Source organism: Macaca fascicularis, chromosome 5 (genome assembly GCF_037993035.2).
Source record: "Macaca fascicularis isolate 582-1 chromosome 5, T2T-MFA8v1.1".
Lineage (NCBI taxonomy): Eukaryota > Metazoa > Chordata > Mammalia > Primates > Cercopithecidae > Macaca > Macaca fascicularis.
In genome coordinates, this window is record NC_088379.1 from 62,529,404 (window position 1) to 62,547,289 (window position 17,886).

General features: G+C 37.0%; 1 protein-coding gene and 1 pseudogene across 11 annotated transcripts in view; one reads left to right on the top strand and one right to left on the bottom strand.

Annotated features, from left to right (window-relative positions):
• Positions 1–17,886, bottom strand: part of SLC4A4 (solute carrier family 4 member 4) — a 493,252-nt gene that overhangs the window by 133,134 nt on the left and 342,232 nt on the right. For all 11 annotated transcript variants that reach the window (XM_065545104.2, XM_074039893.1, XM_065545105.2 and 8 more), the window contains one exon: positions 3,915–4,072. In XM_065545104.2, coding sequence (XP_065401176.1) covers positions 3,915–4,072 — 158 coding nt within the window. The remainder of the gene's footprint in view (positions 1–3,914; positions 4,073–17,886) is intronic.
• On the top strand, positions 6,777–7,557 carry LOC102135954 (L-lactate dehydrogenase A-like 6A; annotated as a pseudogene).

Sequence of the window (17,886 nt, forward strand, 5' to 3'; positions counted from 1 at the left end):
TCAAAGAAGCGAAAGCTGTTACAACTTTTATGATTGAAGTACATCCTGTCAAACTCGGCTTTTATAATGTACTGAAAACTCCTTTCATGACCCAAGCTGTTTTTTGTCAATGGACAGATGTTATTTTTATCCAGAAGCTTTTTTCTTTATTAACAAATTAGAGTAAACATCACATTTGTGTGACTGCAAGGGCACAGCCTACTTTGACAGCTTGGGAAAAAAAATTATGTTACCAAGTTCCTTTTATTCACTCATAAATAGAAATAAGTCAGAGTTACAATTTTTAACACCGACTAGTTATCTGAAGAATCTTCATGAGGCCCTTTTCTACTTTTCTGAGCTTTTTCATATAGTTAATTATGCCTGCAGAGGATGCCTCCAGCATTCTCCACGACAAAAGGAAATATTAACCAAATAATCTGTGTCCAGAACCAATGGCCTATACTCACATTCACAAAATAATTATAGGCAGAAACAGAGCATCATATGAGAAAAGGAGCTAGCCTTCCTAAACCACTTGATGTTTTCGGAAAAGATATGCATCCCCCTCTTTCCTGATACATCACAGCTATTTCTAGCATAAACTCAGCATGTACCAATCCTTTATATCCTTCTCTGAAAACAACAGTGAATTCAATAACCCATTATTCATCTTTATCAGCTTTGGAAAATGTGGCTAAACTGTGGCTTCCATAATGGATTCATGAGGACCACAAACCCACCATAACCAACTGCATTACATGCGGTAAATACTAATAGCAGCTAGCAATTAAACTGGTGGATATGACAAAATTGAACTAGCAGGACCTCCATCCCAATCCCTCTAAGTGTTTTTAATGGTTTTGACAATCACAAACTACTTCTTTAACATAAATAATTACTTGTAACATATATATATACACACACACACACACACACACATATATATATAAAATCTTACAGTGCTACTAAGAAGGTAAACATTTTAAATTTTTAACAGTCTGGAGCTTACTTAACAACCAATTGCATTACATGTGCAAATCAAGATCAGAAAAGCACAAACTAGGGTTTTTATTCTTCTTTCTAAGAGAACCCTAAAACATTTTGTTCCAATCCTTTCTAGAATCTCCCTAGGCTCTCCCTAAAACTCTTGCCTCAGATTCAGAAATCTATTTAAAGTTCTATTCCCAGCACTGATGCTGAATCTTCCCTTTGCCTTCATCTCTCAACTGTAAAATGGTATAAGAAGAAGAACATACATCCCCTATATAGCTCAAAAATATGAATGAGGCTGGGTGCGGTGGCTCACACCTGTAATCCCAGCACTTTGGGAGGCTGAGGCGGGTGGATAACTTGAGGTCAGGAGTTTGAGAACAGTCTGGCCAACATGGTGAAACCCCGTCTCTACAAAAATACAAAAATTAGCTGGGTGTGGTGGCCCGCACCTGTAAACCCAGCTGCTCAGGAGGTTGAGGCAGGAGAATTGCTTGAACCAGGGAGGCGGGAGTTGCAGTGAGCTGAGATCACGCCACTGCACTCCAGCCTGGGTGACAGAGCAAGACTCCATCCCACACCCCCCCCCAAAAAAATATATATATATATATAGAGAGAGAGAGAGAGAGAGAGAGAAGTGGCCTCTGTGGACAGACATAAGATGACGGCAAGCAAAGTGCCTGTAAGATACTAGGAAAATCATAAACATATCCTATCAAGTCACTAAAGATCAAAGAACAGGGTTTGTTTCCTTTCACATGAATGGTAAGAGGGGCCCCTACATATATAGACATCCACCCAGCTGATAGTCATCCAGCTGTAAGTGGAGGCTAAAACAGATCAAGCAAGTAACAGAGTAAATAGTAAAACTGGTGAACTCTACACAAGAAATGAGAGCTGCTAGAGCCATATTTCCTAGAAGGTGCATGGTGATAATGCTGTTTATTAGCAATAGTAATAATCATTAATAATGGCAGCATAACTTTCCTACACCTTTAAAAGGGAAAATGACCACAAAAAGATATGTGCAAACACAGATTTTTCAGGTTTCCTTTCAGTACAATACAGTAGCAAGCACATGAAAACACATCATGAAATGTAGATGCAGTCCTTCATAATGCCTACCACATTCCTTGTGGGATTTCCTTTATTGGATTTCACAGGATGCAGACACTGTAAATGGCCCCACATTACCTACACAAAAAATACTAATGAGACTCCCTACTTAGTGATTATGGCTTGTACCAGTTTAGAGGACAGCAAATGAATGAAACTATTTCCTTGAAAAATGTTAACATACAAGGATATATTGTTCAGATTATTGCCCTGAAATAGTTACATAATATTACTGAATTACATTGACTTGAATTGCCTGGCTCCTTTTGCTAATTTAAGTGACGCTGTATTTTACCTCTACACTAGCCCTACCATCCAGTATAAAAGAAAAAAGTCAGTGAGCAGACAGAAGTAAATGATAAGCAGAACACAAAAATGGTCATGATTTGCCACTCAATGCATGCATATTTTGTTAAATAAAAAGCCTTTTAAAATATTTTTTATTTGTACCTTCTGAAGAAAAATGGTAATAAAAATGAAAAGCTAAGAGCAATTTTCTTTAACACTTCTCAGCATGATTTTTCTTTCAACCCCTAGTATAGTCCAGAGAGACATAAATAAAGCCATAGGGCACAGAGCTGGACTTCAGCCATTATCTGAGTCAGCTGTTCACCAGGTGACTGCACAGATAGAACCACAAGGCTCTGTTGGAATGTCTTCAAGCAAAAAGCTATGTTACAGAAAACACAAATCATCATAATCCTATTAAGTGAATAAGCTATGATCATCTCTTTCCTACTACTATTTGTCCAGTCACAGCCCTATGTATCATTCCTATTTTAAGTGTCTAAGAAATATATAAATGGGTTGAAAAAATACCTGTATGATGAGGAAGAATGGCCTGCAATCTATGAATTGAGAGGCCTAGAGAAAATTTTCTTTTAATTTTCCTCCTAACCATGCTCTAAAGAAATCTTGAGCCTCTTTACACTGTTGGTTAATCATGCTCAGACCATCGGAGCTGAGGAGGATCCATGTTTCACTGAGGAGGATTCACAGCCCTACCTGCTCACATGAGGAAACCTAAAGGAAATTCACCTGTCCTTGCCCTGAAACCCACAGAAAACAACTCCCCTGCCCCAAACCACAAAAAAGTCCTACTCATGACAATTTTCTGTCAATCTAAAGACTACAAGTTTTCTTTAAACTGTCTGCAGCACAAATTTAAGTGAAACATTAACTTCTAGTCAACTGATTGCACTCCCAAGTCAAGCTTCATAACTCTGTGGAGCTCAGTTTCAGAGGTAGATGAAGAGGATAACTTCTCAGGTACTATGCAGTGAAATGAGTACGTGATTATGATAACATTAACATACTTCACTTCAAAATAAAAATTTGCAACAAAACATAATAGTGAAGTACACAAATTTAAGTATACGGCTTGATGATTTTAACATATATATGTGTGTGTATATAAACCCACTACCAATTATCTGATAAAACAGAGTAAATGAAAGCAACTATGACCTCTGAACCATTTACTAACTGTATGACCTCGGACAAGTTACTTAAATTCGTAGACCTTTCTTCATCTGTAAAAACCAGATAACTACAGTTTGTCCCTTAAAAGATTATTATAAGGATTAAGCAGAATAATCCATAAGAAGAACCTAGTACATTGCCCAATAAACTATTATAATTGCTATTTTATTATTATATAAGTGCCAAGAAATTTGATAGTATAAAAGTCAGTCATTATTTAAAGTTAAATGTCTCCAACGTGTTTGCACGAAATATTTCCTCATTCTATTGATTCTCCAGCCTGAGTGGGAGGAGATAACCCTATTAGCACATTGTAGAGCCCAGCAGATAGGAGAGCAGCTTACCTTGTGGGCACAGGAACTTCAGTCAGGGCACCCAGCATGACAGCCTGCTGTAGCCTAACAAAGGCAATGAAAGGAGTATCCAAAAAGTCAACCTCCCCAACAAGCACGTTGGAAGCTTCTGCATCACGTGGCAATTTTTTCATGAACTTATTCTTCAGCTGCATGAGAAGAACCAAGGAAACACAATTTACTTCCAGAGAAGGGAACAAAAAGAGCCTTCGCATGTATCACTCATAGGAAATTCCTTTTTACAAATTTACATGCAACATGTTCTAGCTAGCCACTTTTATATTATGTTTAAACATTCTATTATAGTATACATTTATCTATACCTTGGATTCAAAAATATTGAGGGAATAATCACACGGTTTACATATAAAACAATGTATCATACAACTCCATTCATTTACATATTCATTCACTCAACAAAAACTTGCTGAAAATCTACTATAAGCCAGGCAATGCTATAAGCCTTAGGGAAACAGGGGTGGATAGACTAATTACATGCCCTCCTAGACTCATATTACCACAGGGGAAAAATAAAATATAAAGTGCTGATAAATACTAAGAAAAAAAATAAAACAAGTAAAAAAGGTACTATTTTAGACAGAGTGATAGGGGAAGGCCTCTGAAGAAATACATTTGACACTGGAGTAAAGATACAAGCTATGCAACAATCAGAGGAAAGAACATTCTAGGCCAAAAGAATGGGAAATACAAAGACTTTGTGACAAGAAGCTGCTTGGCAGTTATAGGAAAAGTAAGAAGCCCAGTGTGATGGAAACTGAAGGAGCAAAGGAGAGAAAACAGCAGGTAAAGAAGTTGCATACGTAAGGGGTGAACCCGACTGTAGGACCCGATAGGCCACAATAAGGAGCTTTGGAAGTTTTAGGCAGGAATTACCTACCAAAAGCCCAAGGAGAAAGACGGTGCAGGAAGACGTAAATTTGGGAGACATCACCATGTAAACAGTATTTGGTACCATAAGACAGGATGGCACAATCCTGGGTGTGAGTGTAGACAGAGAAGAGGGGTAAGAGATAAGTCTTGGGTCACCCTAACTTTTATAGGAATAGGAGAATATATAGGCAGAGAACACTGAAAAACGAGAAGAAAACCAGGACTTCAACAGTAGCCAAGTGGAAGAAACAGCTCAATAAGGAGAGTGAATCAGTTAAATCACAGGCTGCTGAAGGTTCAGGTAAGATGGCAGCTAAGAATGGACCAATGAATTTGGCAAGATGGAGGTGCTGGAGATCTTTTTTTTTTTTTTTTTTTTTTAATTGAGATGGAGTCTTGCTCTGTCTCCCAGGTTGGAGTGCAGTGGCGCAGTGGCGCGATCTCGGCTCTCGGCAACCTCTGCCTCCCGCGTTCAAGTGATTCTTCTGCCTCAGCCTCCCGAGTAGCTGGGACTACAGGAACATGCCACCATGCCTGGCTAATTTTTTTGTATTTTTAGTAGAGACAGAGTTTCACCATATTGGCCAGAATGGTCTCGAACTCCTGACCTTGGGATCCACCCACCTCAGCCTCCCAAAGTGCTGGGATTACAGGCGTGAGCCACCGCGCCTGGCTCGGGATCTTGACAGGAGCAGTTACAGTGGACACCAGAGAGTAAAGATAATTGTTTTGAGAAATGTTGCTACCAAGTAAAGCTGAGAAAATGAGGAAGCTAGGGGAGGAGGGAATAAAATAGATTTCTTTCTTTCTTTCTTTTTTGAGATAGAACTATTATATTTACAAATAGAACGCATCTTGGTACCAAATATTAAACAACTGGTTGAGAAGTGAAAAGATTCCATCAAATTTCTTATTTGGGATAATATAAATAGGTAAACACATATTAAGACTTGCCAACTTAAAGAAAATGTAGTTTAAAAAGTTGTAAGGCAAAATTTCAGTATATCATTTTATATATATGATAGAGAAATATCATTTTAATTCATGGGTTAAGCCTTTTTGTTTTTCATAGTCCTCACTTTTTAATTATAAAGGAGATGGTGATTGGGGAAAGAGGCAGACATTAGATTTTGAATAAATGTTACTACAGTTCCAGTAGAAGGATTTGAGATTATCTAAACGTTACTAGTTATCGATTGATTTCATTTATCCATGACTATCTTATCTTCAAAAAAGCAGATAATTGAGGACTTCTAAGCTTTTATTTCTTTAATTTTAATGCATCATTTTCATGAAGAAGGAAAAATCATAAGACTTGGTTTTGTCACTGACTCAATGACATAGTTTGTCAAATAGTTACAATACTCTTTTTAAAGCTCCATAGACTTTTCACCCTGACTTTCTCACAGGAACCTTATAAAGTAGTTAGGACAAATCTTATTATCATATTGTAATACTGACTTTTTAAAAGAAGCTCACATAGTCAAACTTCTTAAAGTCCAAGTGTGGAGTGGAGATTAGAACTCTCATCTCTTTCTCTTTGCATCTATCCTACTTAGTTTCAGCATGTTTGAGCACCATGACAAAAATAACTGCAAAGGTGCAACGCTTCTCTAAGCAACAAAATATGGCACTTTGAAAGGCAAAGTTAAAATTACTTTTAGCCTTAATGATCACAATCCATTTTTTCGGAACTGTCTTAATGGTGTAAAAAATATCACATATTTGTAAAACCAAAAACAACATATTAAGGGGCCAGGTCTCTGTGAGCCCTGCACGAGCTGGGAGTGGCCTTGCACAGCCGCAGTAGCAGAGGGCGAGGGCGCCTTCAAACCCTCACGGTTTCTTCCGCACCTCAAGATTTCTGCCACTGCTTTCCTCGATCTGCTTCTTGCGTGAGCTACCGACCATGAGCTGGGCTGCAGGAGTACTGCCCACCAGGGAGAGAACAGGTGCTGCAGGAGCTCATTTCCTTTGTCGGGCGGCGGCTGGGCCTTCACTCCCATTTCCAAGATGGTGACTGCCAAGCGTGAACTTGCCAAGAATTTCACTTTGGAGGAGGCCGCTCATCCCAGTAAGATCTCCATTATAGGAACTGGATCAGTTGGCATGGCCTGTGCTCTCAGCATCTTATTAGAAGGTTTGGGTGATAAACTTGCCTTTGTGGATGCTGACGAAGGCAAATTGAAGGGTGAGACAATGGATCTTCAACATGGCAGCCCTTTCATAAAAATGCCAAACATTGTTTCCAGCAAAGATTACAGTGTCACTGCAAAGTCCAACCTAGTCATTATTACAGCAGGTGTACCAGCAACAGGAGAAACACGCCTTGATATAGTTCAATGAAATGTGACCATTTTTAAAGTAATTATTTCCAGTATTACCCAATACAATCGCCACCACAAACTGATACTAGTTTCTAATTTAGTGGATATTGTAACTTATGTATCCTGGAAATTGAGTGCATTTCCCCAAAACCGTGTTACTGGAATTGGCTGTAATCTGGACACTCCCCCTTTACGTTTCTTCACTGGGCAAAGGCTTGATATCCACTCTGAAAGCTGTCATAGGTGGATTCTTGGAGAGCATGAGGACTCAAGTGTTCCTGTGTGGAGTGAAGTCAGTATTGCCGGGTCCCTCTGAAGGATCTGAATTCAGATACAGGAACTGATAAAGATCCTGAACAATGGGGAAAAGTCCACAAAGAAGTGATTACCTGTGGCTATGAGGTGTACTAAAACGAAAGGTGTACTAATTGGGCCATTGGCCTATCTGTAGCTGATTTAACAGAAATTATTTTGAATAATCTTTTTTTTTTAATAGAAAACAACAACGAACATTTTTTAATAGGCAAACTCATTTCCCATTGAGATGTCTTTCACTGCAGTGGGAAAGAGCAACCACACATAGCCTGGGTTTTAATGACATGACATTGTCAATGGGAAGTTACAAGGAAAAAAAAGGTGCATTTGATTTATTAGTGAATTCTGGAAGGATTATGGATAACTTGTCAGAATTTATTTCAAATGAATATTTTTGAGAATTAATTATCTCTAAGTCATTGAGCAATGAAATGAATCTAGAAGTCCATCAGAGGAATTATCTTTGCATCTCCTAAGTAGTAGCCAGCACTGACTTTGGTCTCTGTTTCATACTGGTCAATAATTCACATTGCATGAGCTGGTTAATCTAGTCAATAGTCTTCTATTAGGTTAGTGCAAAATATTTTTTATATACTTTAATTTCTGGGGTACATGTGTAGAACGCGTAGGTTTGTTACATAGGTATACACCTGCTATGGTGGTTTGCTGCACCCATCAACCCGTCATCTACATGAGGTATTTCTCCTAATACTACCCCTCCCATAACCCCTGACCCCCTATTAGGCCCCGGTGTATGATGTTCCCCTCCCTGTGTCCATTGTTCTCATTGTTCAACTCCCACTTATGAGTGAGAACATGCAGTAACTGGTTTTCTGTTCTTCCGCTACTTTGCTGAGAATGATGATTTCCAGCTTCATCCATGTCCCTGCAAAGGACATGAACTCATCGTTTTTTATGGCTGCATAGTATTCCATGGTGTATATGTGCCACATTTTCTTTATCCAGTCTATCATTTATGGGCATTTGGATTGGTTCCCAGTTCTTGCTATTGTGAACAGTGCCGCAATAAACATACATGTGCATGTGTCTTTATAGGAGATTGATTTATAATCCTTTGGGTACATACCCAATAATGGGATTGCTGGGTCAAATGGTATTTCTAGTTCAAGATCCTTGAGGGATTGCCACATTGTCTTCCACAATGGTTGAACTAATTTACACTCCCACCAACAGTGTAAAAGCATTCCTATTTCTCCACATCCTCTCCAGCACCTGTTGTTTCCTGACTTTTTAATGATCGCCATTCTAACTGGTGTGAGATGGTATCTTATTGTGGTTTTGATTTGCATTTCTCTAATGAACAGTGATGATGAGCTTTTTTTCATATGTTTGTTGGCTGCATAGATGTCTTCTTCTGAGAAGTGTCTGTTCATATCCTTTGCCCACTTTTTGATGGGGTAGTTTTTTTTCTTGTAAATTTGTTTAAGTTCTTTGTAGATTCTGCATATTAGCCCTTTGACAGATACATTGCAAAAATTCTCACCCATTCTGTAGGTTGCCTGTTCACTCTGATAATAGTTTATTTTGCTGTGCAGAAGCTCTTTAGTTTAATTAGATCCCATTTGTCAATTTTGGCTTTTGTTGCCATTGCTTTTGGTGTTTTAGTCATGAAGTCTTTGCCTATGCCTATGTACTGAATGGTATTGCCTAGGTTTTCTTCTAGGGTTTTTATGGTTTTAGGTCTTACATCTAAGTCTTTAATCCATCTTGAGTTAATTTTTGTATAAGGTGTAAGGAAGGGATCTAGTTTCAGTTTCCTGCATATGGCTACCCAGTTTTCCCAACACCATTTATTAAATAGGGAATCCTTTCCCCATTGCTTGTTTTTGTCAGGTTTGTCAAAGATCAGATGGTTGTAGATGTGTGGTGTTATTTCTGAGGCCTCTGTTCTGTTTCATTGATCTATATATCTGTTTTGGTACCAGTACCATGCTGTTTTGGTTCCTGTAGCCTTGTAGTATAGTTTGAAGTCAGGTAGCGTGATGTCTCCAGCTTTGTTCTTTTTGCTTAGGATTGTCTTGACTATGTGGTTCCATATGAAATTTAAAGTAGTTTTTTCCAATTCTGTGAAGAAATTCAATGGTAATTCGATGGGAAGAGCATTGAATCTATAAATTACTTTGGGCAGTATGGCCAAATTTTCACAATATTGATTATTCCTATCCATGAGCATGGAATATTTTTCCATTTGCTTATGTCCTCTCTTATTTTGTTGAGCAGTGGTTTGTAGTTCTCCTTGAAGAGGCCCTTCAAATCCCTTGTCAGTTGTATTCCTGCGTATTTTATTCTCTTTGTAGCAATTGTGAATGAAATTTCACTCATGATTTGGCTCTCTGTTTGTCTATTATTGTTGTATAGGAATGCTTGTGATTTTTGCACATTGATTTTGTCTCCTGAGATTTTGCTCAAGTTGCTTATCAGCTTAAGGAGATTTGGGGCTGAGACGATGGGGTTTTCTAAATATATAATCATGTCATCTGCAAACAGAGACAATTTGACTTCCTCTTTGAATAATCTTAGGAGGGTGCATCCAGTTTCCACCATAATTAAGGGCTTTTATGGGATAAATGAAGTAATATTCCTTAGCATTCCTTGTATCCTGGGACAGAACAGTATTACAGATGTTATAAAGATCAAGCTAACCTCTGAAGAGGAGGCCCAGTTGAAAAAGAGTGCTGAAAGACTTTGTGAATTTAGAAGGAGCTCAAGCTTTAAAATTGTTTAAAGCTACCAGTCTGAAGGGTTTTTTGTTGTTGTTGTTGCTGTGTTTTGGTATCAATCATTTTATTTTTAAAATTGTTGTATTAGTTTTATACTTTTTACCTGAAAAAAATTTCAAAAGTACCTGCGAAATACAGTATGTAATAACAAATTCCTGTGTATCAACCACTCAACTTTATCAGATCTTACCCTTATGTCATGTTTGTTTCAATCTTCATTTTTAAAGAAAAAACATCCCACAACTACAATTGAGTACATTCCAACTCCATTTCCTTCACTTTTTCCCTAGGGTTCTAAAACCAGTGTTTATAATTCTTATGTAAAATGTATTATACTTGTGTATGGGCATACATGTAATATAGTATTATTTCTCAGGCATTTAAGCTCTTTATAAATAGTATCATACTCAATGCATCATTCTTTACCTTGCTTTTTGAATTCAACATTATGCTTTTGAGAGAAATCCACACTGATGAAAGTAGCTCTACTATATTCATTTTAAGGGCTGCATACTACTTCACTGTATAAATATATCACAACTTATACATCCTACTATTTGGCAGTTATAAATATTTCTGCAGTGTTGCAATGAACACCTTATAATATTTTCCTTATGACCTCAATATTTGAGCTTGTTTAATATGTATAACTAAAAGTAGAATTCCTGAGTCTTAGAGAAGTTCCTCCCGGCTCTCAGCTAAAGACTTCTTGACTAAAAACACCAAAAGCAATGGCAACAAAAGCCAAAATTGATAAATGGGATCGAATTAAACTAAAGAGCTTCTGCAGAGCAAAAGAAACTATCACCAGAGTGCACAGACAGCCTACAAAATGGGAGAAATTTTTTGCAATCTATCCATCTGACAAGGGGCTAATATCCAGAATCCACAAGAAATTTAAAGAAGTTTACAGATTTCTTTTTTCTAATGGGAGATATTACAGCACTTTTGGAATGTAAGTGAGAATGATCTAGTAGAGACAGATGAATGCTGCAGGAGAGATAGGGGATAAGTGCAGAAGCAGTTTAAGCATCTTTAAACTACTGAAAAGAGACAATATCCACATCACAGGTAGAAAAGTTAGTTACAGATGGGAACACACAGAGTTTATCAGTCCTAACCAGGGAAAGCAGACTAGATGGGACTAATGGGGGAGATTGGGAGATTTGGTGGGACGACGACGCAGATTTCTGAGGACTTATTTTTGCAGTTCAGTACTAGTGAGCTAATGGTGAGAAGGAGGAAGTTGTGTGGGACTTTGAGAAAAGAAGGCACAAAGTGGTTTTCTTGGAGAATGAAGGCTGCTTAACACAGTCACTTTGAAAGCTTATCTTATAGGTGTTATTCTGCAGTACAGCTTAATAAAAATATTTCAACAATTATGGAAGAATGGAGATAAGAATTTTGGAAGACCATCCAAAAGACACAGACCTCTGATATATACTTATCCAATATAAATGTCCCTCCCTTCAAATCAAAAGTACCAGTGAACTTAACATTTTATATAATGGATTGTTGTGGAGATGGAAGTGGCAGGCATGACCCCATTTCCCCATTAATAAAAAGGTTATACCAACATTTTCAACTTCCATTTCAGAGTTCTTAATTAGGGAAAACAAGTGACATGAGAACTAATCCCTAAGCTCCATAACCCTCTGTAGGTTTTTTATAGATTTTTTTTTAATTTGACACTTCATATAAGAAGAAAGCTGTGAGGCAAAAAAGCAAGGAACTTAGGGCTAAGAATTTAGTGGAAACCAAGAAAAGAAAAAGAAAAAAAGAAGCAAAGAGAAGGTATATATATCTTACATGCTACAAACAAAATCACTTCTAAGCAGTAGGGAATTTTCCAAAGTTTCTCCCATTAATCCTTCAAGAAATACTAATATTTAAAAAAAAACTTTTTTACATCTTACAGATACGAAAAGAATAGCCATGGGAAGGGTCTAAAAAAACATCAAGTTGCCAAGACTGTTATTATTACCTAAGGAAGTTGCAATTATAAATTGTCCCCTATAACACAGAGCAGAGTGTGGAATATGGCCAAGTGACCCAAACCCACATGACATAACATTTCTAGAATAATCTTCCTCAAACTCTCTCCAGAGAGAGTTCCCATTATGAACACAGACACAAAGGTCTCTAATAATCTGATTTCACTTCCCATTTTCTCCAGCAGACTCCTTGCTTGAGTTAGGCAGCTGACCTGATCATAATCCTCTTCTGTTTTATATGCTTACACTCCTACACTTCTTATCAAAAACTGCCTTTTCCTCACGTCTGTCTTTTATAAACAGCCTTTAGAGCTCAGCACAAGACTTTCTACTATCTCAGCCCAATTCCCTGGAAACTTCATAAGTGCTCATTTCTGAATCACATTTTTGCCAAAGTGTCTTTTCCCAAGTTTCACAAGGGTAAGAGCAGTTTATTCTCCACGGTAACAAACAGTTGCTTTGCATATCATTCAGCTGTAATAAATATTATGAAGGAATGGACTCTGTAGCACTAAAATCAGGCCAAAAGACCATAAAATGCCCAAAGAAATAAGGATTTTAAGGTTCAATCTGGAACCTACTGACTGGATTTGTCACAGCAACTACGTTGCTCACAACACATGCAGATTATCTCACAGTTGACTATATTCGTCCATAAATCATTTTACCAGTACTGCAATCACTATACCTGTACTCAAAAATTAAGAGTATATATTTTAAGGCAATAGCTAAGAGAAACCAATAGCTATTCTAAAATAAAAATATGTGGTGCCTGAACAGCTGCTCTCACATAATCCAGCTGTAATAAATATTATGAAGGAATGGACTCTGTAGCACTAGAAATAAGACCAGAAGACCATAAAATGCCCCCAAAAGTTAGGATTTTTAAGGTTAAATCTGGAACCTACTGCCCACACTCTACCCTCCGTGTCCTCCATGGTCTTCTCCATGCCGACACTCTACTCTCTATGTCCTCCTTCAGACACACCAGGCACACTTGCCCCAGGTCCTTCATATCTGCTGTGTCCTCTGAATGGGATGTATGCAGGGCTCCCTCCTTCACTTCCTTCTGATATTAATTGTTACATTCTCATCAGAGAGGCTTTCCCTGGACACACTAAAATTTCAACTCCCTTCTCCCCACAGATACTTCTACTCTTCTGCTTTATTTTATCTGCCTTGTACTTATTGTAGTCAAACATACTGTTTTCCTTATCATTTTTATTCATTTTATTCGAATGTTGCCTTTTTATTACACTGCAATGTAACCTCCCTGAAGGTAGGAATATTCATTTATTTTGTTCAGTGTTATGTCCCTAGTGCCTAGAAAAGTGCCTGAGGAGCTGAGGAAACAGGTTCAATAAATATTTGTTGAATGATGAGTGATGGCTATTATTTCTGCTCTTCCCAACAAGTCTTCCTAACTCTCTTCTTAAAGAAGTGGCTTCTACACATCCCAGCCAGGCCACATATGTGGACAAAAGACCTAGATATAGCCAATCTTAGTAAACTCCTCCCCTGACAAGAGTGATTGGTCTACAGGATGGAGGCCAATCACAGGGACCAAATCTTTTGGAAAAATCAATATCTAGAAGTGTAGAAATCAACATGTTCCCTTTCAGCTGTGGTTGTTCCCCATCATGTTGAAAGAGCACAAGACCATCCACACCAGGAAAGAGTGGGGTCAGCACCCAAAATGAAACCAGCAGAGTCAAAAGAGGAAAATGGATGAAGAGAAAGAATGTTGAGTCTCCAGTCTCAGTCAGTGACATCCTGCAGCTTGTCTGTTCTGTGAACTCACCAAGAATTCTTCCCAGTTACATAAGCCACTAAATCTCCTTTTGGGCTTCAATTAATTTGAGGTGCATTTCTGTCTACTGCAGAGCCCAGATACAAAATATATTTGTCAGATAAATGTGAGGAACAGCAGGTTAAATGAAATTAAACAACTGTCTATACTACAGATTTTTTTTTTTTTTTGAAACTTTAGTATACCTAGGAATGCTTTATCTCCCATGGGGAAATAAATAAAGCACATTATAATATAGAATCAGAATAGAAAATTCTGCTTTGGACAGAAATTTTCTCATCTTCCATCTAATCCCACTCTCAAGTGTACTTAATTGTCCTCAGACTTTATGGGTGCCTACAATGTTCAAAGCCTGGTAATAGGAAGGCACTGTAGAAAACAGACACCCTGTAATGCTGCAATGAAAAAGGAAACATAAATGCCATATGCAAAGTACACTGTGCAATGGGAGGTCACAAGACACACCAATCACACCTAGTGACAGAGTTCAAAAAAGGTTCTTCTCTAAGTCAAAGTTTAAAAATCTCTCCCGTAATTTTGGTTTATCAAACACTGATTCACACGTTATCTTTTCCAAGTACAATAATATCTGATAAAGGAAAAGTAATGGCTAAAGTATGAAAACCAATTCTAGGCTTATACAATAAACTGTGAACAATAATAAAGTACTAGAAAAAAATTTAAAGATTAAACAAAAAGGTAAATAGGACCAGGAAATATAAAGAACAATAAAAGATAAAACAAAAATAGAATATATGGCTTTCATATCAGGTTGAAATCACAAGAAATGCACCTGGACTGAATTGCTAAGGTAAAATTGAACATTCCTTTCTTATAGATAGTAACTTGTTTCTTCAAAAAATAACCAGCCTGGACTTTATGCACGGTCAACTACAAGAACACACAGAGTGAAAAAAAAAAAAAATTCCTTTAGCCAACGTAGGCTTCAGAGGAGTGAATTTTAAATGGCTACCTTGCGGTACTACAATTATTCAAAAATACTTTGACTAGTTCACTGATTTTGTGACCTTTTTGTCTTTACCAGGCTATTAACATCAGCTCTGTGAATCCAGATGTTACATTCCAGGTTCCTTTCACACTAGCCTGTACTCTTTCTTCCAGAGTATAGTCATGCTATGGTTACTCAGAAGTAATATTTTGCCTTCTGCTATAAATGTTTTATCTTACAATGTTTTTAACCTTTCTTATTTTCTGAGTGGTTTTCTAACAACCACCCAGCTATCACAGTATTAGCATAAGAGGTCACTTAACTTGAGATGACAGTTCTGTGTGATGATGGAAAAGTTATTCATACACAAGTAATATGCATCACACACAGCTATTTTTAAAGTTCAATCTTTCACACTCCACTCAGGTCTTGGATTCTTCTGCCTTCTATGAAAGCAGTTTACATATTTTAGGTTTTCTATATGGGTGGGATAATCATATGATTAATATTATGTCCTCCTAGCTTCCTTACCATTGTTCTCAGACCTGCAGCATTACCTGTAGGTCCAGGATATTATAGTATTCCTCAGTCACTGGGCAGATATTTAAACTCTACCTCCTTTTCTCTGCCATTTTTCTGCACGTGTTAAAATAACTGCATCAATAATAAAGTGTTATTTATAACCAGGAATACTCACGATTTGTCCTTTAAATCTGATTTACTAGAATGTTATCCTGTAGGCTCTTCAATGTCCTTGCTATAAATGATATTATAACATCATCTAAACTTGATTATACTTTCTCATTCTTTTTACAAAGCTTACACCCATTGCTGTCTCATTCTATACATTATCTTTTCCCCTCTATGAGAATGATTTTAATCTTCAAATCTGTACCTGTTTTCTATTTACTCTGCCTCATGTCCACATGCTAACATTCACCTGTTTTCCTGGGCAAAGAACTGATTTCTGGCATTCTTATTGTTCTTTCCTCTCTTCATTTCTTCTTCTTAGCTTATTTTCTCTTCTTCCTGCTAATTTTCTCCTGTCCCCCACCCTTCCATTGTCTTTGGGTATTTTCAGCTCTTATTTTTCAAACAAACTCATGTGGTAAGCTCAAAATCATTCAATGTCACCCAATTCCACGACCTTCCATTGCAGAAGGTATCTGTATCAGTAGTAAAGTAAGATCACCATACCTACCAGTTGGCCCATAACAGTCCCAGGTTACACTATTGTCCTGGTGTAATGACTAATAGTACCTCTTTTCATTCTCAAAAATGTCTTGGTCTAAAAGAAGCATTTTTATGGCCACTCGATATTTTAATCTCACTGAGACTGGCTTTTAGGTAGTACTGAAAATAATAGTATTAGAAAATAATTACATACTGTAGAACCTTAAGATTCAAGAAACTCAGAAGTGTAAGGGAGAGCCCAGGTCTAACAGCATCTTAGTAGGTATTTATGTTCTCTGAGTATGAATTTATTCATTTACCATATGCAAACAACAATATTAAATCTTAAGGTAGAAAAAAGTGTTCCCTCACCTTACCAGGTTTCTGCCTCTGCCTATTTATTCCTCTTCTCTGTACCTCAGGGAATGTGGCCAATTTCATGAATTAGAGTTTGATAAATTCAATGGGACTTTCTTTCTAATGGGATGATTAAAGTGCCATGAAGACAGGAAGCAAGTTGACTTCTTTCTCTTACAGTAAGACAATTAAATAGAAAAAAACCAGACTTGACATTTTCATCTATGTGGCTGGTTAGATAAGTTTACTCAGAGTCTGTTTCATAGGCCCAATTATATTTCTCTATCATGGCGGGTATCTCTGAGACTGTGAATCCCAAGATTTAGATTCTGTGTGGATGGTTGTAAGCCTATGTACTTGGTAAACTATATTCAGCTTCCAATCAGCTTAATTCCAGGCTGAATATTAAGGTGACCTGCCCCTAACCCAAATGCCAGCCAAAAGCAAAAGATATAATCTCCGAAGGAAGATAATATCATCTAGAGTATAAAAATTATCTCTACTATGGATATTTTATATCTGACATTTAATCAAAAGTTGTTAGACATAATAGAAGACAAAATCAAATGACTGGAATCCCAAGAGGGGGGAAAAACACAAATTAGAAATAACCTTAAAGGAAAATTATATACTGTGGTTATCAGACACAGACTTTGAAATAACTTCATATTTTTAAAATATTTATTTCAAAATGGGAATTTAAATGAATCTATTTTAAAAACAATATACTTGTCCTAGAGATAATATGTATCATTGGCTTGTTAAAGTCAGTATTACTCATAATATGAACACATGACATATCAAAACTTGTAGAATGAAGCTGCAAACATGCATTCAGTAACATTCATGCCCTTAACTGTCAATGTTAAAAAAAAGAAAAGCTAAAGTCTAACGATCTAAATAAATTATCTCAAAAAATAAGAAAACAGAACATTAAATTCAAAGAAAGCAGAAGGAAGAAAATGAAAACTAGAGAAGAAATTAATTAATTTAAAAACAAATATATAACACTGCTCATGTTCTGTTTCATAATTTGAGTGACAATTATATAGGTGTGTTCCCATTGTGAAAAATCATCAAGTAAACATGATTTGTGCATCTATCTATGCACACCCAATGTGTGTTTTACTCTAATAAAACCTACTATAATGAATTTCTCAATAAATTGCTATTTCGCTGCAAATACGACATATATGTAGCACTCCCTTGGCAGGGAATCCTTAAGGGAAATAAAGGACAGTGAAAAACTAAAAATATATTTTACAGCCGTAACTCATACATTAAAGATTTTTATAAAGATTAGAAGTTATAGAAATGTACACACCACACCCAAGCTATGTCTGAGTTGGTATCTTCCTACCTTTAACATCCAATGGTAACCAAACCCTAATATTCCATTACTTTAG